Source organism: Hetaerina americana, unplaced genomic scaffold (genome assembly GCF_022747635.1).
Source record: "Hetaerina americana unplaced genomic scaffold, ioHetAmer1.1.p SCAF_1, whole genome shotgun sequence".
Taxonomy (NCBI): Eukaryota; Metazoa; Arthropoda; class Insecta; order Odonata; family Calopterygidae; genus Hetaerina; species Hetaerina americana.
This window is the reverse complement of record NW_027286069.1, coordinates 30,357,489-30,377,333: the sequence shown is the minus strand read 5'-3', so window position 1 is coordinate 30,377,333 and position 19,845 is coordinate 30,357,489. Positions and strand designations below refer to the sequence as shown.

General features: G+C 35.2%; 1 protein-coding gene across 1 annotated transcript; it reads right to left on the bottom strand.

Moving 5' to 3' along the window:
• Positions 1 to 388: 388 nt before the first annotated feature.
• LOC139697319 (anoctamin-6-like) lies at positions 389 to 19,505 on the bottom strand. Its single transcript, XM_071595991.1, has 13 exons — positions 19,047 to 19,505; positions 14,503 to 14,717; positions 14,250 to 14,416; positions 13,414 to 13,640; positions 11,134 to 11,157; positions 10,993 to 11,067; positions 10,138 to 10,281; positions 8,117 to 8,277; positions 7,561 to 7,712; positions 6,681 to 6,886; positions 3,916 to 4,021; positions 1,641 to 1,813; positions 389 to 524 (listed from the first exon to the last, which is right to left on the bottom strand). The coding sequence occupies exons 1-13, from the start codon at positions 19,503 to 19,505 to the stop codon at positions 393 to 395; spliced, it is 2,241 nt and encodes a 746-aa protein (XP_071452092.1). The 3' UTR covers positions 389 to 392.
• Between the last annotated feature and the right edge of the window lie 340 nt (positions 19,506 to 19,845).

Genomic DNA, 19,845 nt, shown 5'->3' with positions numbered 1-19,845 from the left:
GATCTGTGTCGGTTTAGGAAAGGGAGAGGCACATGTGATGTCATTGCAGTAATGGGATTACTAATCGAGAGTAATACTGGTATAGAATACAATCAGGAATGCACAAGCCCTTCCACCACATCAAAGTACTCATGTATATATAAATATAAATACATATAAATATATATATATATATATATATATAATATACACACATAAATATGTATATATACATATGCATATACATCAATGAGTTCATCTTAAGTAAAAGGCATAAGACAAGTACACATATCTTTCATTCTTGATCAGTTCCATTTATTATTTTTTTAGTAACTTTTAGAAAAAATCAGTATCTCTCTGAGAGAGTCATAATTCTGATACTTCAGAACCAGAATTAGGGCAGCTTTATGGAGTCATGTAGATGTAGATATTTCTGCAGTTATCTCTTTAGTCTCTTCTCGTTCCTCATGGGCTTTCATCTCAACTGACCTTGGCACCTCCGTAATGTAGTAAGCAACAAAGCCAGACATGCCCAATACCACATGCTGCAACAATATGCATCATATTCTCATTAATCATTAAAATGGGGCAACATAGTTTGCTTGAATATTTCAGCAATACCCTCTCACATAAAATCTTAAGTCTCTTAAGGGAAGATTACCCCTTAGAAGATTATGATTCTTGAGGAAGGCTTGAAAAGTTAAATATCATATTAAAATTTGTTTTTCCTAGATTAAAATTAGTGAATTTGTTTGTAATCTATTTATTTTATACATATGAAAAATACTTTTCAATAGTAACTGATTTCATGGTAAATAATGTTTTATTCTAACAGAGAAATATTTGTTTTCTGACTGGATTAGACCAATGGTTAATCCCCCAACTTGCTCACCCCATGGTCACAAGTTCAACAGATAACCCAGGTATGTGTATCTCAGACCTCAAAGTATATATATTGAATGTACAATTGATACTTAATGATCTAAACAACAAACCAATGTTTACAAGGGAGCTAAATCCTATTAAGGAATAACATATGAATCCAAATGACTTGAAATGAAAGTGAAAACTACATACAAAATTTTTGCTGTGCAATTGTAGTTTCTTTCACATTCAGCAATTTCGTATTCCCCTTTTCCTCATTAAGAAAGCAACATATGTCAGGAAAAATGCATATAATCTAAGAAAATATATCACATGAATAAATGATAATTCAAATATTATTTTTAACCAGAACATGCTACTAGGTAAGTAAAAAAACCCACTTGGCATGAGACTTTGAGAAAATAACCTGAAAAATGAGATTTAAAAAATAGTATTTTGCTTCAGCCTGGGCATGGTAGTCATTTAAAGCCAGTACTTCCGGGCCAAAGGGAACTTGATAAATTAACTAAGACTGGATCCACTGGGTCCCAGGAATCCACAAGGCCACCAGAAGCATTGTTGAGCAAAATAAAACTTGCTTTCAGTAGGTATGCATTAGTCTAAGTTAACATTGCTGCTCCCAGTGATGCTCAAGTAAAAAAAATATGCATTACATGAATTATCTAATCATTTATATGCTGATTATTCTATTTAAGGCTAACTCAGGCTATGTTCACCTCAGATTAATATAACTATATTAGGTCAAAAATTTTATTGCTAATAGAATAAATACTTGCCTCAAATACAACTACAAATAAAAGCCGCAATGCTAACACATGCCAGTGAGCAGATGACAGGGAATATTCATTTTCACTTCCTGGAGGTTCTCGAAATCCTCTATATCTGCAATATTCAAGATTATCTCCTTCATCACTATAAAATAATCCTGAAGATTCATTCTTGCGATAAACTGAAATGAAGAAAATGCACATTGGGGAATTAGCATCAAAATAATTTTTTAACTTTGGCTATAAACTGCTAAGATCACCTTACATTGACTGAAATTCTGAGAGAAGTTGAAGAATTGCAAAACTCAGTAAATATCAAGGATAACAAGAGTTTTGCCAGATATTTAAGGGTAAGTCTTTTATATTCCCTGGCATCCAAAATGTGTGCAAAAACATTTTGTTGGTACTTCTCAGGTTCATCCATCCCATCCCCAGACTTTTTTGTTTAAACTCTAAAGGTATGTATATCTCATTTCATCAATCCTTTTACTCTTAATAAGGCCTTTAATCTTTTAAATCATTAATCCTTAAAAATGGTCTAGGAATTTGAAACAGGGGAGATTGAAATATTTAAGTGTCATGTCAATTGTATAATTTAATTGCACAACTTGTATATAAAAAATCCATACCTGATTTTCAATGAATAAGCTCTGTCCTTGTCATCAGAACTGGGCACTAATCTAAGCATGCCAAAGAATATGCCAGTATTGAATATCAATTATCAAGTAGAATCTCAATATAATGGGACTTTGCAGTCCATACAAAATCTCTCACTACATGCAATCCCATTATTACAACTGATGTTCCATTTGCCACCAATTAATATTATTTAGGATAATAGAAGTGAGTATTATGGAGCATTGGTATAAGGATATTGACTGGGAAACTATCAAAAATGATTCATTATATATTTTTATCACTGCTCAGAACTTGAATTGCATGTATTTTCATAGCAGCATAACATGCTATACCTTGGCCATACCTGGCCATGGAATACATGTTTGAAACCATGACCATGGTGCATCACTGGATAGAAGTAATACAGCGCATCTTGAAATGAATTGGGAATGTAATCTTTCAATGCAAAGACTAAAATGTAGGTTTTTCCTATGCATTAATTACATGTAAAATGTTGTAATATTTTTAAATTTCTTACTAGACAATTTGTTGTCATGGCATATTTGCAGCCATATTTCCTGGGAAAAATTACCTATGGTCTACATTTGCTAATGAGAAGTCAATTAAAATGGGCATGAAAACTTTTATTCATATGCAAACTTCTGTAGGGCTAAAAAAAACTCATATCAGCAAATTAAAACGTCCGTAGTATTTCAAGTCTCAGATCCCTAGGTTAGAAAGTTTCTTCTTTAATACAATTTGCTGACCAATGATGGGCAAAGATTACAGGCACAAACTTTGGAAGAAATTTTTATGCCCATCTTGCTACCAATTTCTTTTAAGAGGAAATATAAAATAAATACAACGGTGTACAGTGGAATGTTTGTTTTTTTGGACATTGCCATAATCCTCCATGCCCCCACCTTTTAATGGAATATTATCCAGAGAGTAAATAGGTAGGAAAAGTTTGTAGAATAGTTTTTTAATCTCCTTTTTTTAACAATATTTATGATATTTTTTTAAAGAACCTCTCTGGATTGGGGTCAGACTTTGGCAAGCAAACCATAATTTTCTCTAACACAAGTTATGACAGAATATTTTGCTTGTCTTTGATGTGATCTCATTCACCTTATTTAGAGGCCTATATATGCTGGTTGTGTAACTGGTATCAAATGCCATTCCAGCTGCTAACCTCTAATGGAAAAATTATTTGAAAAAGGCAGATTCTGAGACACATAGAATTTTAATTTGAGTCCATTTCTGAATAACGGCAAAACTATCAAATGACTGAAATGTTGTCTCATAGATAGTAAATATAGCAACAAAAAGCATGCCTACCCACAAATAATGAATGGGCAGCCCAAGATGGCTGAAAATGTGTTTTTGATCATAAAATAAATATGCAATTTTCCAATTCCTATGTCTACCCAAGTGTTGAATCACTCATAATGTCGATTGACCACTTTGAGTGATATGCATATGGGTCAAATTACTAATTTATTTAATATTCAAATCATAGGGCAATTATCTGTACCTTGGGCATCATTCATTTTATTAAGATTACCATTATATGCCATATCAGGCTTCCACTACAATTGCATATGTATACCAATAACAACTAATTACTAATGTGAAGAGTCCCAAAAATTATTAGATAGATATGTACCTGAAAGTGAGAAGTTAATGTATCCAGCTAAACTTTGGTCTTCAGACACAGTGTTGGCATAAACCAAACGTGGAATAAATTCTGACGTAAATGCAATAATGCAGCCCTGAAAAATTAGGAAAAATCAAAAATAAAATTAGAGGATATTTCATAATGACAGGGGTAAAGATTTTAGAAAGCAATTTTTTCTAATTTTATATTCTAATCAATAAATTATCCCTTCTATCCCTTTAATATTAACTATGTAGAAAAATTAACTAAGTTTAGTGCTCAAAATTGTATTACATAGGCAGATAAGCGAGAGAGGGACCATATTGGGAATGGAAGTGAAGTTATTCCCATGTTTTACTAAGATACCCTCGTTTGAACATTTTGAAAGTCTCATGGAGGTGAATAATGTATAAAATTTAGCACTAGTGCACACAGACAAAAAAAATTCACAGAAACACTCAAAAAAGAGACTCACTAAGTTTCGAATTTTCGGTGGTCGCAGCCACCTTCATCAAGGAAGATGAAGGTGGCTGCAACTACCAAAAGTACGAAACTTAGTGAGTCTCTTTTTGGTGTGTTTTTGTTTTTGTCTGTGTGCACTAGTGCTAAATTTTATACATTATATATAAGAAAAACCATTAGCACAGTAATCAACCCGAAGGTTGGTTTGGTAGGTGATGATGAGTTCATCCAGTACTAAACCCGATGGCCTGTTAAATTTACACATCAGGGTAGGGGGGCCAGTTCTTTCCCTGGGCTGGTTATGGTTTCCCAGGAAGATCTGGTGCCCAAAAATTCACATAGCTTGGGTGGAGCTGAAGGTGCCCAGAGAGGCTTGCCTGGGAATTGACCCTGAGCCCTCCGGTCAGTCCAATGCTCTACCCTATATATATATATATATATATATATATACACACACACACATATATATGGTACATATATATATATATATATATACACACACATATATATGGTACATATATATATATATATATATATATATATATATTGGGTAGAGGGAAAGAAAAACAAAATCCCAAAACATCCAAGCCACTAATGGAAAAATGCTAATAGATGATGAAGTACTCTATCAAGCTCCCAAACCACCAGAATATGGCTTAATCAAAGGTGAAAGCATGTTAGGTATAGACAATCGGGGTCCGGTGATATGTATTAAGAAGTGAATTCAAGAGAGCTGCAGCAGACCTGAGAGACAACAAGGCACTGGGAGTAGACAAAATAAACGGAGAAATAATCAAGGCACTTGGGGTCAAAGCAAAGGATGCTCTCTATAGAATAATCAAAGATAGCTATGACAGCAGAAAGATACCAGAAGGGTCTGAGAAAAGTATAATGACTGCAATACTATTGAAACCAAAAACAGATAATGCGAATAACACAGATCATTGAGCCTGGTGACTCAAGCATCAAAAATCCTTACTCAGATAATTAGCCCAAGAACAGAAGGAAGGATGGAAGGAAACCTCTCAAAAAACCAATTCGGATTTATGAAAAATCAAGGAGCAAGAGAGGCAATTCTCAGCATGAGAGTTCTGGTGATAAAATGAGACATGTAAATAAGCCATTATATGTGGCATTCGTGGACTTAGAGAAGGCCTTTGACGAAGTTGAATGTAACAAGATGTTCAGGATACTAAAAGCACATAGATTGGACTACAATGACAGAAGAATTATCCATAACCTCTACATGAATCAGGTTACAATAATGCAAACAAAAAATAGAAGAAAAATAGCAGTCAAAATAAACAAAAGAGTAAGACAAGGCTGCAACCTCTTGCCAGCAATATTCAACGTATACCTAGAAGAGGCAAAAAGAAACACAAGAATTGAGTATCAAAGGAGTCAAGGTAAATGGAGAAGAAATGAACATGCACTGGTCTGCAGATGACATCACATTATTGGCGGGAATGCGAGAGGACCTGCAAGCAACTCTAAGTGCTATGGATCAAGTACTGGGGAAATGTAATATGAATATCAACAAGAAGAAAACTAAAATCCTTGTGTGCAGAAGAGAGAAGCTGAATGCAGATATCCCCATTCGAGGGGTGAAACTAGAGCAAGTGGAATCCTTCATCCACCTGGGCAGCAGCATAACATGGGATGGAATAGTTTGACCGACATCAAGCCAAGAATAGCCAAGCTAAGAATGCATTCATGAAGAAGAGGCAATTACTATGTTCAAAGAACCTAAAGCTGGAACAAGGAAGCAATTCATCAAAACCTTTGTGTGGAGCATGACACTCTATGGTTCCAAGACTTATAACATTGGAAAAGTGGACCAGCAAAGAATAGAAGCCTTTGAAACATGGTGCTGGAGGAGAATGCTGAAGATTAAATGGACAGGCAAAGTAATTAACGAGGAAGTATATAGAAGAGCAGAAGAGGATAGAACCATATGGAGAACTCTACTGCAAAGAAGAAATAGATGGATTGGACCCCTAGAGCTGTGCTGGTGGGAGTAATGATAATTGCTTCTGGTAGGGTCACCCATGCCAGATAGGTTGAAGGTTAGGAGCCAGACAAAAGATAGTCCAGGTGGTCTGTTCCTCAGTATAGGGGTCATTAGTGAGAAGTACATTCATTCATGTAGATATTTAACGGCTCAGTTCAGAGAAAGTATTTCTTGCCCTTTATGTGGAGATGCCCTCTAATGATAGTGCTAGAAATTAGAGGTCCCACTGGAAAAACAAACATTTAACAGGTCCTTTCTGCATAACCAACCATCCATCAAAAAAATTAAAATAAAATATTACATTCACTGCAACTGCCAAATATGTAATCGCTTGCTGAATACTGTCCCAAGAGGCTAATTTTTTTATTCGGTGAGGTAATGCCCGTCTGTATTGAGTCAACATTTTATTAGCATCCACTCGGATTTCTGCAATGTTATTGATGAGGGCAAAAAGAGGAGCCAATGGAAATGCAGCCACAAAAAGAGTCACAAAACCATACTGGATAACTGTAAAGGAAAAGGAAACTGAATTAATCACAGGGAAAAATCTCTACCCCATATGTTTACATGAGCATTTAAGTATTGCATTAATTATCATACTTAAAATACATGATCAAAAAACCCCTCAGATAGTGTATCAAATTAAATAATAATAAAATCCTGCATATATGTTTCAACAAACGTAAAATCACTACTCTTGAAAAAAGTAAGAAATAGTAGTAGTTTTTAGAAGTAGGTCACGGGGAGCTAAGGTCATTTGCTCCATTCAGGATTGTTGGGTAATGCCGTAGGCTTAGGATATTCAAGAAATAAAGGTGGAATGGAGAGAAACCCGGCATCAGCATTTGTCTCCTCAAAATGATAGGTGCCGAGGGGCACACAGTTTACCTGCCTATTTGACAGATGGCATACTCCACTTGAAGTGCTGTCCACGTAGCACACCAAGAAGAGAAATAGAAACCACTGAAAAATCATGCCAACTTTAGGATTCAAAGCCTGACCCTCAGGGTAGGAAAAATAAGCCATGAATTTTCTCATTAGTGATTAATTAAAGAATCACAATATGTTATGCGCACACAATAATAATCTAATTTTATAATGGAACACTTCTATGTGTTCTAGTATGAAGTTCTAGTATGTTCTGGTATAAAACTTCTGCAAGAATAAAAAATTTATTTTACCTATTTCCAGGATTTCTTGACAAAAGGTGATGGAATTTTCAGGCAATAAATGATAATTCTTCTCCCATTCTTCTTTATCATGGATGCATTCAATTTTGTTTCCAGAAGTTTTACACACAAGCTGATGGCTGTTCATCCACTTTCCTAGTCGACTGAAGTAAAAAGACAATATTTGCAACCATGCACAGTTCAAAAAATACTGAACGTACTGTATTGATTGATTCTTAATCATAATGATATGAATTAATAATAATATTAACCTATTTATCCAAGGACTACAACAGAAAAATTCCTCACTTAGTGTAGGGCATGTCAAATTAGAATGAGCAGCATTAGCAACAATTAGTATTTGGAGTTTAGGTATGATAAAATAGCACACTTTAAACAATGTATGCAATAATTTTAAATATTATATACAGGATTTGTTCAAATAGTTTTTCAGGCATGAATGATATTTTCAATGAATTTATGATATGATTTTAAAAACTGTGCATTATAAATTGCAATAATGAATGGAAATGAAAGGAGGAAAATTATTCAAAGCAATGTAACTCACGGCAAAATTATTTCCATGAAAAGGTTCAAAAGCTGTTTTCCACCCATAATTACAAGTAATTGAATGAGGAGTTCAGCCATACAGCCACCTGAGTCACATGTATCTTGAGCTAGAGATGTAGTGGACATTTTGGGGTCACCTGGGTATGTGTACAAGTATCCCTGAAAGAAATATCATCCAATTTTAAAGACCTGTGCGTTTCCATTCAACTTAGTGGAATATTTACCATAATGAAGACTGATTATTTCTCTTCATTTTTATAGCTTTATCTAAAAAAATTTCCATTATTTTTCTAAATTGATAAGTTATCAATATTCACATATTATTAATTCAGTGTAATTCTAAACATTGGAATATTCACTGCTCATGCTGTTTGTTTCTTATTGATCATTTAAAGATAAATATGAGAACCTCTTCGTTTCAATGTTTATATGGAGGAAATGAGACATGAGAATAGCTGGATAAAGAATGAAAGAGTGTTGGGAATTCATAAAATCAACTTTTGGATAATCAAGCATTAATCAACCAATCAATCAAAGGAGTAATATCATTGTAGAGTTCATAAGAAAAACAGTGTGACAGGTATTGGATGTGAATCGATGTAAAAAACTAAGGTTAAGGTTTTTGTGAAAGTGGAGGGCTAAGCTAATCATTAAAATTAAAGGACATAGGCACATTTAGCACAGTTTACCTACCTTGGACGTGTTTCAGACTAACATTAGTAAAGAAGCTTTTATAAGCAGGAGGGAGTTGATGATAAAGATTTTGATAAAGGATGTTTGGAAAAGTTTAGCAAACACTTTGACTTGGAGCATAGTATTGCATGGTGTGATAACTTGGCTGTTGCCACTTCAAACACTTCAAAATTGCATTCTTGTGCCTTTTAGATCTAATGCAGTTTCAATAATTCAAGGTATGAATGGGTACTATCATGCTTAAAGTAAGATATATTTAAGATGTGAACTTTTTGTTTACTCTGAATGCAGAAAAGTAGTGTTTTTAAGATGCAGAAACTTGCACAATTAGGTGCCTACTTCTGATTTTTCCCATCTCAGATCCTCATTCAGAGAATTCATTCTCATCTAAAGAGAATAAGAATTTTTCATGCCAGCAATATCTAAGGCCAAAAAATTGCTTTCATCTACCTTGTTATCATTGAGTGTGCAGAAAAAATTCATTGGCAAAGAAACCTAAGCCACACCAACATTATAGGAGGGCATTGACGATATTTTCTTTAAAAAGGGCTTGTAATTTTTAGGGGAGGCAACCAATAGCTGAGGTAATTTGCACTATTAGGGATGGACAGGAAAGGATGAAGGGTGGAGAGAAACCTGGCATCAGATTTAGTCTACTCTTAACAAAAGTCACCAAGGGGTCCGCAGCTTAACGTCCCATCCGACAGGCGGTATACTCACTAAAAGTTCCCTCCACAAACCACCTCAAATAAGGATCGGAATACCACTGAAAAATATCTGCCGTCATCAGGATTCAAACCCGGATCCTCGGGTTGCATCAAAAAGGACAAAGATTATTGTCTTGCAGCAAGTAAAAATAGATGTAAATCAGTAGGCATTTCTTGTAATTTTCTCTAATACTTTATTTCAGCTGTGTTTTACTTGAAATATGGAGATATTTAATGAATATTATTTCCCATTTGCTAGCAAAAGATAGGTTCCTATGTGATTTAAACAAGGCTATATAATGTTAGGATTTCTTTGGTTGAAAGAGGATAATTTGACCTGAGTTCAGACATCATACATACTATGATCTTAATGTCCCACCTTGTCACTGGGCTTGATAATCGAGCCATGCAATGCAATAAAACAAACTTTTAGTAAAGACCAAGTGCTTTAATAAATGCAATGGTATAAATCATGCATTAGAAGCAATTGCTCATTTAGATGCCATGCATGAACAGATAGTTGGTAATCTCAACTGGAGACCAAAGAAGTAATTATGAACTGATTGAGTAAAAACATAATAGTAAGCAAATAAATATGAATGATAGATTAGCGACTTACCTTTACAAATGCTATGTAGAATAGAGATGAATAGCAATTAAAAAATTCAAATACATAAACCTTCATGATATAGCTTTTGTCATAATCTGCCTGGGTCATTGGATTTTCCAAATTAGTCAACCAAATGGCAACATGGGCATAGATCTGTACGGAGAAATAAAAGAATATACTATGGTTGATATATAGTGTCTAAAAATTATTGATGGCAATGGGCAGACTGGACTAGCGGGAGTTTCCCAGAGGCTAATTGCTCAAAGGGCCGAAATGACTGGCATGTCCCCGCACATATAAGTTGATATATGGGTTGTCCCAGAATAATACCCCAGGCCTATTTTGGTAGCCAGTCAAACAGCTTACTAAAGCTAATCAATATGATTGTCACGTTATATGATCATTAATTTAAATGTTTATTTTTTTATATTTTATTTTCATATATTTATATGCATTAAAGGGGCATTCCTTTACATCAGTGCAATATGTGACAATAAAAGTAAAAAGTTAATAAAATGTGCTTGCTAAATTAAACAGATAGCAAACCAGCTCACTAACTATCAACACCAAAACAGAGGTTTAGGTTAATGAATTGACTATTTCATTATTTGGTCATACAAATGTTTGTGCTTATCATACTTTCCTCCTTATCCAGATAAATGTAGCTACATTATTGATACCACATATTCACACATGGACTAGTTAATAGTATGAACTGATTAAAAAACAGATGGCATATAAATTTACCTAGTCACAAGATTTAGCCCCTTGCAGTTAAAAAAATTAAATAATCAATCCAATGTAATTAAGGAAAAGTGCTTTTTCACACTATATTTTGATGGAACTGGATAAATAGGTACATACCCACTTGAGAATAATGATGATGACCAAATTGATGATTGCAGCAGTAAATGATGTCAGTGTTTTTGAATTATTTTTAACATAATTATTTTCATGGAAATACAGAGATGAGCGCAATGATATCGAGTACACAATCAGTCCTACCAGAGCACTGACTACAATAGCCAACTGAAATAATAAGAAAATCAAAATTAAATGTAAAAATTGTTGCACACAAGATGGAATTAAAATGTAAACAATTAATATCTACATAACTTTAAATTTGTCATTATATGTCATGCATAGGTCTATTGATATTGTTTCCGCAATGGCTGACATTGCAGTCCTAGAACTGCAAAAGAATTATTTTCATTGGGTGGGGCTGAGAAAATTTTGCAAACGTTATTGATAAGGATTTGCATAATACTATTATGAAAATTAATTCTCAATTTTATACAACAAATTAGAGCAACATAATCCAAACTGATATTCTAAGTGTGATCATTTCGATGAAAGGTCATGTCACCTTCTTATTTTGCTCACCATTATTAAAGATTGTTCATGAAAGAGGATTCTGGGATTGGTTTACTATTGATAAGAAATCACAGGAGAGACTTCAGGAGAGTAGAGATTATAGCTGGAGATATCCAGCGCAGTATTTATGTTTACACTCTTACAGTTAGGTACTTTATTAGAGCTGATGTGGTAGCAATTGATGACATCTCCCAATATAGTTCAAATTGGTGATGGTGGCTACCTACAATTAGGTTACAACTTACCAACTTAGTATATCCCCAGCTACCTGTCATCTCCTATAGATATCAGGCAAACAGTAATAGCTTCCAAATTGGTGCTAACATAGTTAAAAAGTACACAGAGCCTAAATATGTCAGAAAAATAGAGATTTTACAATGATAATAAACTCAACTGAATCAGTATTTGTATAAAATATCACAGGCAACTACATTAAAACCAAGTACAATTGACAAACTGAAATATTTCACATTTCTTTGACAAAAAAAAGAATGGTTCACACCACTACTTTGATGGGTCTCTACAGAATAAAGACCCAAATGATTGGCTGTATCTTCAGAGTTGCCCTATTTTTAGAAACCAAAATAACATTATTTTCACTCATGTTTTCTAGTTGACATCCTAATGTTTTTCATTGTCATATTTCAAATCTAATGATAAACCAACTATGCATCCCAGTTCTATATCTATTTTGTAAAGAGTTTCCGGTATCACTACTAAAGGAATGCCCGTCTAGAATCAGATTCTGAATCACAAATTTTACCTCTTGCCTGCATGTAATTGTAAATTGCATTATGCACTCATTGTTAATATTGGCTACAGATTTAACACACTGGTTACCATTCAAAGCCAGGATTGACTTATCATCATTTCTGCCCAAACCACATGCATTAAAATATTCTCTCATTCTAATAACTAAATCTTTATTAATTTTCAGAAAAAACAGTCTAACACTTATTATGCAAATCCAAAAACAATTTTATTAATTATGAAAATGTATTAAGAGGCGGTTTCAAGTTCAAAAAATAAATAGTACGATAGGAATGGATCTAAACTAGATATCCTTAAGTTGCAACATCATACACTATTGGTATTATGAGAAATAATATTGGAAAAAATACTATGAGTAAACTAGGGTTGTAGATTAAAGGTTCAGATGTTCAGTGTGAATACTGTTTCTCATCAAGTGGCTGATAAGACTATTCTTGGACCACAAAGTGAAATGCCCTAAAGCTGTGAGGTTATTTAGTGAATATGGCCAATGGCTGGGGCTACATGTTATGATATTACAAGAAGTGGCTGAAATTCAGAGGTTTATATTCAATCTTATGATTTTTGAATGCTGCAAAAAGTTAAGATTTTTTCCAAATATTATGAAAACCAACAAAACGTCTTCATTTGATAACAGCTAATGGCCCAGTCTTTTCACTATTTTACCAAGTTAGCCTCTTTAGATGCTGCTCATTAATTGACATTTGAAACTTCAGTTTCTAGATTTTCTCCTGAATGAATGCACTAATTCCTATTAATAAGCTACACCCTCATCCTTTGTCCACCCAGAAATATTTGAGGAAGGGAAAAAGGAGTACTTAACTAGCTTTCACAATTTCAGGCACCAATATGAGCTTTACAAAATCTTCCGCCTATCTAGCTGTGTTATATGTTTAAGAGAGGTAAATTGATTTTCAACAGATTAAAAAATATTTCAGTCAGTTAAACTTTCAAAAGGACTAAATAGGGCTTATTTCCATTCTAATGTGAACAAGAAATATTTGGAAAATAAATTAAAATAGGTCCCTTCAATTAAAATCTGTTGAATCTTAATTCATTAGGTATCTGTTTTTGAATAACAGTTTGGGAATAAAATCATCAGATAATTTTAGACAACCAACTGGCATTAAAATTGCTTACCATGAATAAAACAACTGACATTGATGCAATAATTGTCAAGAATTTCTCCCAACGGGGAACAGAATATTTTTTCTTTCCCTGGCAACTTTTTTTCTCTGGGTACTTGTATTCAGGCCTGATTTCCCACGTGTCCCGGTCAGTTCCACCCGCTGACAGCATTGCCTCCCCTCCCCACTGTAAACTGAGGCGGGCCTGGGTTCTTTTCCAATGCATTAAAAAACCAGCAGCTGGAATACAATTTTTTTAAATGTAATTCACGCATTTCATAACATTCATCTGAGCATTGGAAACTGGTATTCACTGATAAAATCACTGATATCCCTCTCCCCTCTCTCAAAAATGAAACTTACTAAATAAATGTTTTTAGGACAGAGTGAGTTGAAAATAGTGCATATTTGCAGCTTAATTTCCTGCAGTGTGGTCAAGCTTTAGAAACTCTATAGGACTATACCTGGACCGTAGAACTTGACATTCTTTAGTGGACTTGAAGGGACAGTAAGCATGTGTTGACCCTGAGTTCAAGGAGCAAAATGAGATAGCCTAGTTTGCTTAACAGAAATCATAAGTTGTTAACTTTTAATTGCATTTACAAAAAACTCTTCACTGGCAAACAAAATGAGTGTACATAATATACTTCAAAGCAAATCTTTCCCAAGATATGTGAACCTTAATCTGAGAAAAACTTGTCACATTCCCAAAAATATTAACACATATTGATTATGATTCATTAATGTGTAAAAAAAGTAGGTCCTCAGTTCAAATTAGTAATATTAGTAACACACTTTTAGTTCTTGTTATGTGACACAGAAGGAGAATAACATAAGCTAGCTCCTCACCCCAGAATGATGTAAATATGGCCATGAATACAGTGGCTAGATTATCAAATATCAGAAGCAGGATTCTTGTTCCACATGTTGACCTCAGCTCTTCTTCAGAACATGAAGCATCTGAACAGTGAGCACACATCATTTCCAATCCTATTTCTCCATAGCACACTTCCTCCCTTCAAATAAAAAATAATTGGTATTTATATTTTCTATGCTTTTTTTAAAGTGCTGTTTAATGACAGAAAATTACCCTAGTTCTTACATTGGTTTTTTCTCAGATGCATTCAGTTGCAGAAGTCCATAAAGAAAACAACAAATCCCTACAAAAGCTGGAAGTACTAGTGATTCAGTGTATGTTCCTAGCCAGGCAAAGTATAGAGCAACTTCTTCTCCAAAGTAGTCTCGGATATCATTGAGTGGCTGTTTTTCACGCCATTTTCTTAGTCTTGCCCAGTCCTTCAGTAGATTAGTTCCTAGCTAAAGTAGTTCATGGTAATTATTATTTACACTACCATAGGGAGGCAATGCCAGAGACAAAATATTAAAATAATTATGTTTACAGATACTCATAGAGTTATGTGCTGATTGAAATACTTGAAATTCCATACATGCAAGTCATGCAGTCATCTAGGAAAAGGTAAATACTTTCCTCCACATGTTAAAAGAGGTCTCATTTACCTGATTGTTTGATTGGATGCAATCACGAGAAATATTCATGTCTGAATGCTCTACTGGCCAAGATTTTCAGAAAACTCAGGCCAATCTTTAACTTCAATATCTTTATTTTCAAATTTAAAAGAGGGTGGAGGAATGTGTACTAACAGGAACATATTCAAAGTTAAAGACATGGTTTTCTTACAAGGGGGCATTCTATTGAGAGGTAATTTGATTAATGTCTCTATGCTTTATTCCATTAATTGCTTTTTTTTGACCAGTCAGTCTTCCTAAGCAGGTTGTAAACGCTGCTTAGGAAGGAACATTTTTGAATCTTGGCTCCATTAGGTAAGTCATTCTGTTGGCCTTTGGTCAGGGCTAATTTTTGCTGTGATCTATTTCTGTCTTGTTAACAATGTTCCCTTTTTAAAAAAGTATTGTAGTCATGGTCACAGGCCTACTCCACATCAAGGATGTCTCTGTATATGTCTACATTTACCAACATCAAAACATGATTATGACTGTCGGATGTAGATACGACCAGCATAGTATGCAACCAGCAGCATATAAATCCAAAAATGTTCACGTGATTTATGTACTATTAGATGTTCTTCTGCTTCAGGTGCCTCCCAAGCAACTTTTATTATTGAAGCAAAAATGGCTGCAGAGACCTCTTTCAGATAATATGGCAGCAATTTGAAGGAGAAGATATCTTCAATCCAAAAATGGAAAAATATATGCAATTAGCATTTTCGAAGGTAAATTTGGAATGTTGAGATAAGAGAAGGCAAAAATATATATCTAAAGTATCCAAAAATTAATCTATAATTCCCTTTATTGCTTGAGCCTAATGTAATAATTAGAAAAATTTTGCCAGTCAATGAACTTTCTCACATCTAATATTTATTAAATATCCCTGTGGCTTAAATATTAATTGTCGACTGACAAAATAGAGTCCCCAATTCTTTCCATCCTTTCATGAGAAGACATGGAAAAATTTGTTGATTCCACCCTAAAGACCACTTCTTCAGACTGCTATGTGGTCAATAACATGTATTGTATGAGTGATTTATGATATGTGTCATTCCTTATAAGTGACCAAGCAAGTTGACCATGCTAGAGCAGTGTAATCAGAAGTCACGAAATAAGAGATTGGAACATCCATGAATAAATATGAAATGTTACATGAACATTCTAGAGTTAGTTAAGCTTCAAATGCATTCTGATACTTAAGGTTTCATATGTATAACTGATCATCAACAAATAAGGATACTTTATAGGTAATTACTACACATGAATTCAATGCTTATATAAGGTGAAAGCAAGTCATTACTTCAATGCCAAAAAATTACCTTATCTTCCTTTGAAAAATTATGATGCAGATGGAAGGCACTTGAATATGTCTTATTCTCTAGGAGGTAATAGATGCCCAACTGAAAAAAAGAAATAAAATTTCATTGCTTTAATGAGCGCCCGTCAATTGCTTCACACTTGAACTTATAGACTTATTTATTTATCTTATCCCCAAAAAGAGAGTCACAGGAACGGCCAAATATATAAGCATTATATTAACGAAAAAATACATTATTCCTGCAATGGAATACTTATACATGGAATTTTGCTCTACTTTATTCAAGGCTATCATAACCACTGCCAACAAGATATAAGAAACGTGAAATCTTGTACCAAATTACTCTCCCTTTCCAGTATATCCATGTTATTTCCCTTAAGAAGGATCCACATGGAACATGAAGTTCCCTAAAAGGAGCCTTTGGGACCATGAAGTTCCCTAAATCCATGTTTCTAAATGAATAAATGTCTAAGTAGTATCTCTCTAATTTTTTTCTACTCTTCCCGCATATTTTAATGAAATAGAGACCATTCACATGGAGCATAATCAAGTGTAATCATGATTTTTGGGGCGATGCTGGGAAGAAAAACGAAAGTGGGTGTTGAAGAAAAAGGGAAGAGGTGAGGTCTCCCTCCTTGGGAGGACAGAGGAGCCCATTATGGAGAAGAGAAAGTAGTGATGATTTGAAGGCGAGGCTTGGAGCTCCATATCCCTTCCAACTCTAACGCAGGCCAAGCTAATGCATGGCACGCTCTTTTCCTACGCACCAGGCCACCAGGTATTAAGCGGTGCTTCACCGTGAGGACTTACTCCCTCGCCCTCTTCCCCGGCAGGTGACAACATGCTGCCCCCGAACTTTTTGCCGAAACATGGCTCATATTCACTAATCAAATTGCCTCCAGATATCAATCCTGAGGCAAATGAAATACCAACTAAAGCTAAGGCTTCGGATATGCTAGGAGAAGGGAAGGCATTCATCTTCCATGTCTAGTTTCGTCGTCGAGAATGAAATCGGGAGGGAAGAGGAAAGAGGAGTTATGTTGAGAGACTTACCGGGCTATACTTTTCTTGGAAAAAATTAACTAATTATCTTTGCACTTCCACCTTAAGAAACTTCGGAATGCATATAAGAAAATGTAGTGTATTATGGTTTCGAATTTTAATTGCGACAATCAACAACAAGGTGTATCCAAGAGATCTTCAAGCGCTCTGTAAATATTGTTTTTTTCGTCCGCGTAATAAAGGCTCCCTGGAATTTCTATCAGAGGGAAGGTTCTTCTCAGGGACTGTACTAGCCTATGGGATAAAAAGGATGTCTCGCACATCTGCTGAACACAGCGACTTGGCTTTCCTCCCCGACCCCTGTTCCTTCCTCCGAAATTACCCTGACAGTTCGCCTTCTGCGCCCCTTGTCGTTTGAACATTGCAATGGACAAGAGCAGCAACTGTGAAAACTTAGATGTACTATTAGCTCTAAATGCCAGTTTGATTGTTTCTCGTTCCAATAAACTACTGGTCAACTCTTGGAGATGTGATGATAAGAGAAGGCAGGTGGCGCCCTGAGACAGTGATAAATCTCTTTCCTCTTCAAGGATTTTAGGATTTTCGAGAGCTGTATTAATTTTTCTTCCCACATTTAATTTTTCGCCCCTACCAAAATCTGTAATAGCTTTCTCCCCTCTTTCCCCCATACAACTTCCCCTTCGCCGCTGTTCGACTCTCTACTGCACCTTCTTCCATTATCACGGAGTTTCACTTCAAACGAACTAAATTATACATAAAATGCTGACCCAGGGACTTAAATATGCCCAATATTATCGACGATTAACTATGAAAATTAACTCTCTAAATGGTAAAAATTAAAAGATCACATTTTTACGCAACGAGCCTCTGAAAATATTAGTCACAGAGTAATGCCAGAGATCTCTCCCAAATATAACCTATATGGTTGAAAATGGGGAAAAGAGATTGCAGGCGTCAGATTCCGGTGCCCGGGTTTGTCGCATACGTGGTACTAATACGATGGCGCCCAGTACGCGGGTCAATGAAACGTCGGTGATGACGCTTTGACACGAATGATTTGGACGTACTGGCTTAGACTCTATTCGAACGAATACATAAAAAAAACGCTCACAGAGAAATTTTACGCTTCTGCGGTCATATTTGACGTAGAAAATTTACATGTTCGGAAAGAGGTCGAGAGAGAATCGATTTAGGATAATTAATTATCAATATATGTTCCGAAAAACTAAGTACGAATAGATCCCCTTAATTACTTAATAATTTTTTAGTTGTTCTCAGCTATCAATATTACATTGCCACCCCAATGGAATCTGAAGAACTGATATCTTGGGGTAAATAAAGCGAACGCTGTGAAGGGAAACAATTAACGGATAGGCATTAGTTCGTGTAATCATACCCCCCGCCACACGCCCTTGCGGCGGCTTGCGGGGTATTATGTAGATGTAGATCATAACTAAATGACTTATCTCTGAATGATAACTACATGAATATATATGAAGGGATATGTTTTTTTTAATTCCGCTCATGTTTGCAAATAATACTTCATGATTAATTGAAGGTACTATCTGTAAATATTTTTTCAGAGATAAGAAAGTTATTTTGGCAATTTGGATCTTACCTCAAGGTCAGAAGATCGCGTTTGCACATCATACCTTATAAAGAATACATTTAGAAATATATTTTAATTTTTCTCCCCCTTCATGCCAATTGACTTGGCTTTCAATACAACAATAATAAAGATACAAGCTAACGGATCATTTTGAAATTTCAACCCTCACCTCATTTTTTTTACCGTAATCGATCCACCTCATGATGTGCCATATCACTTGGGCCCTCTCAGATGATGTAAAGAACGTTTCCTTATCCGGGATGTCAAAGAGGTGACTGGTATTTTTACAATACGGTGACAGATGGTAAGTCGGTTCTTTTCTTTTCCACTTATTTCTTGTTGCACCATCATTGTCTCCTCTTGATTGCTCTTTCAAAGGTTTGCGAATGTAGAGCTTCTCGGCGTACTCTTCCATCACTTCGAAGGGGACGTATACCAAGAGATAGCTGACGTCGTCAGCGCGCTTGTCTTTTGAACGTTTCGGCTTGTGAAGCGCCAGTCTCATCCTCCTCAGCTCATCTTCGAAGGCATTCCTTTCCTTCTCGTTAGGATTTGTATCATCGAAAGTCAGCACAAAGTCCACGCGCTTAATTGGTTCCTCCTCCTTACGCTCCCCTCCTTCGCCCATTTCGATCTTGGTTTCCATGGCATCTTCCTTCATCCTATTAAGAGCAAAGGAAACAAAATATAGAAATATTGCTACATAGAGGTGACTGTAGGTGTGTCGCCTCTGAGATAGGATCTCGCTGATATTTGCGTAGGGAATCTAGCATGGAGGATTGATTGGATTCGTGGAGCGATGAAAGGAATACAAATATATCTAGTATCCTTATTCCAAAATTGTTCTACGACAAAAAACAAATACCTCTACCCTCTCGTTGTAGGCTAACAACCAAGGCACATGAAATCTGACTAACTTGGTGGTAGCATAAAGGGTGCATAGCATAAAGAGTAGCACAAATGGAGCG

Bases quoted from the DNA above. Each gene is read 5' to 3' on its own strand.
- LOC139697319 (XM_071595991.1), bottom strand. From the start codon at position 19,505: ATGGGCGAAGGAGGGGAGCGTAAGGAGGAGGAACCAATTAAGCGCGTG. The intron at 14,718-19,046 runs GTGAGGGTTGAA...GAACTACTTTAG, and splicing joins ATTACGGTAAAAAAAATGAG to CTAGGAACTAATCTACTGAA. The intron at 14,417-14,502 runs GTAAGAACTAGG...TTTTATTTGAAG, and splicing joins GCATCTGAGAAAAAACCAAT to GGAGGAAGTGTGCTATGGAG.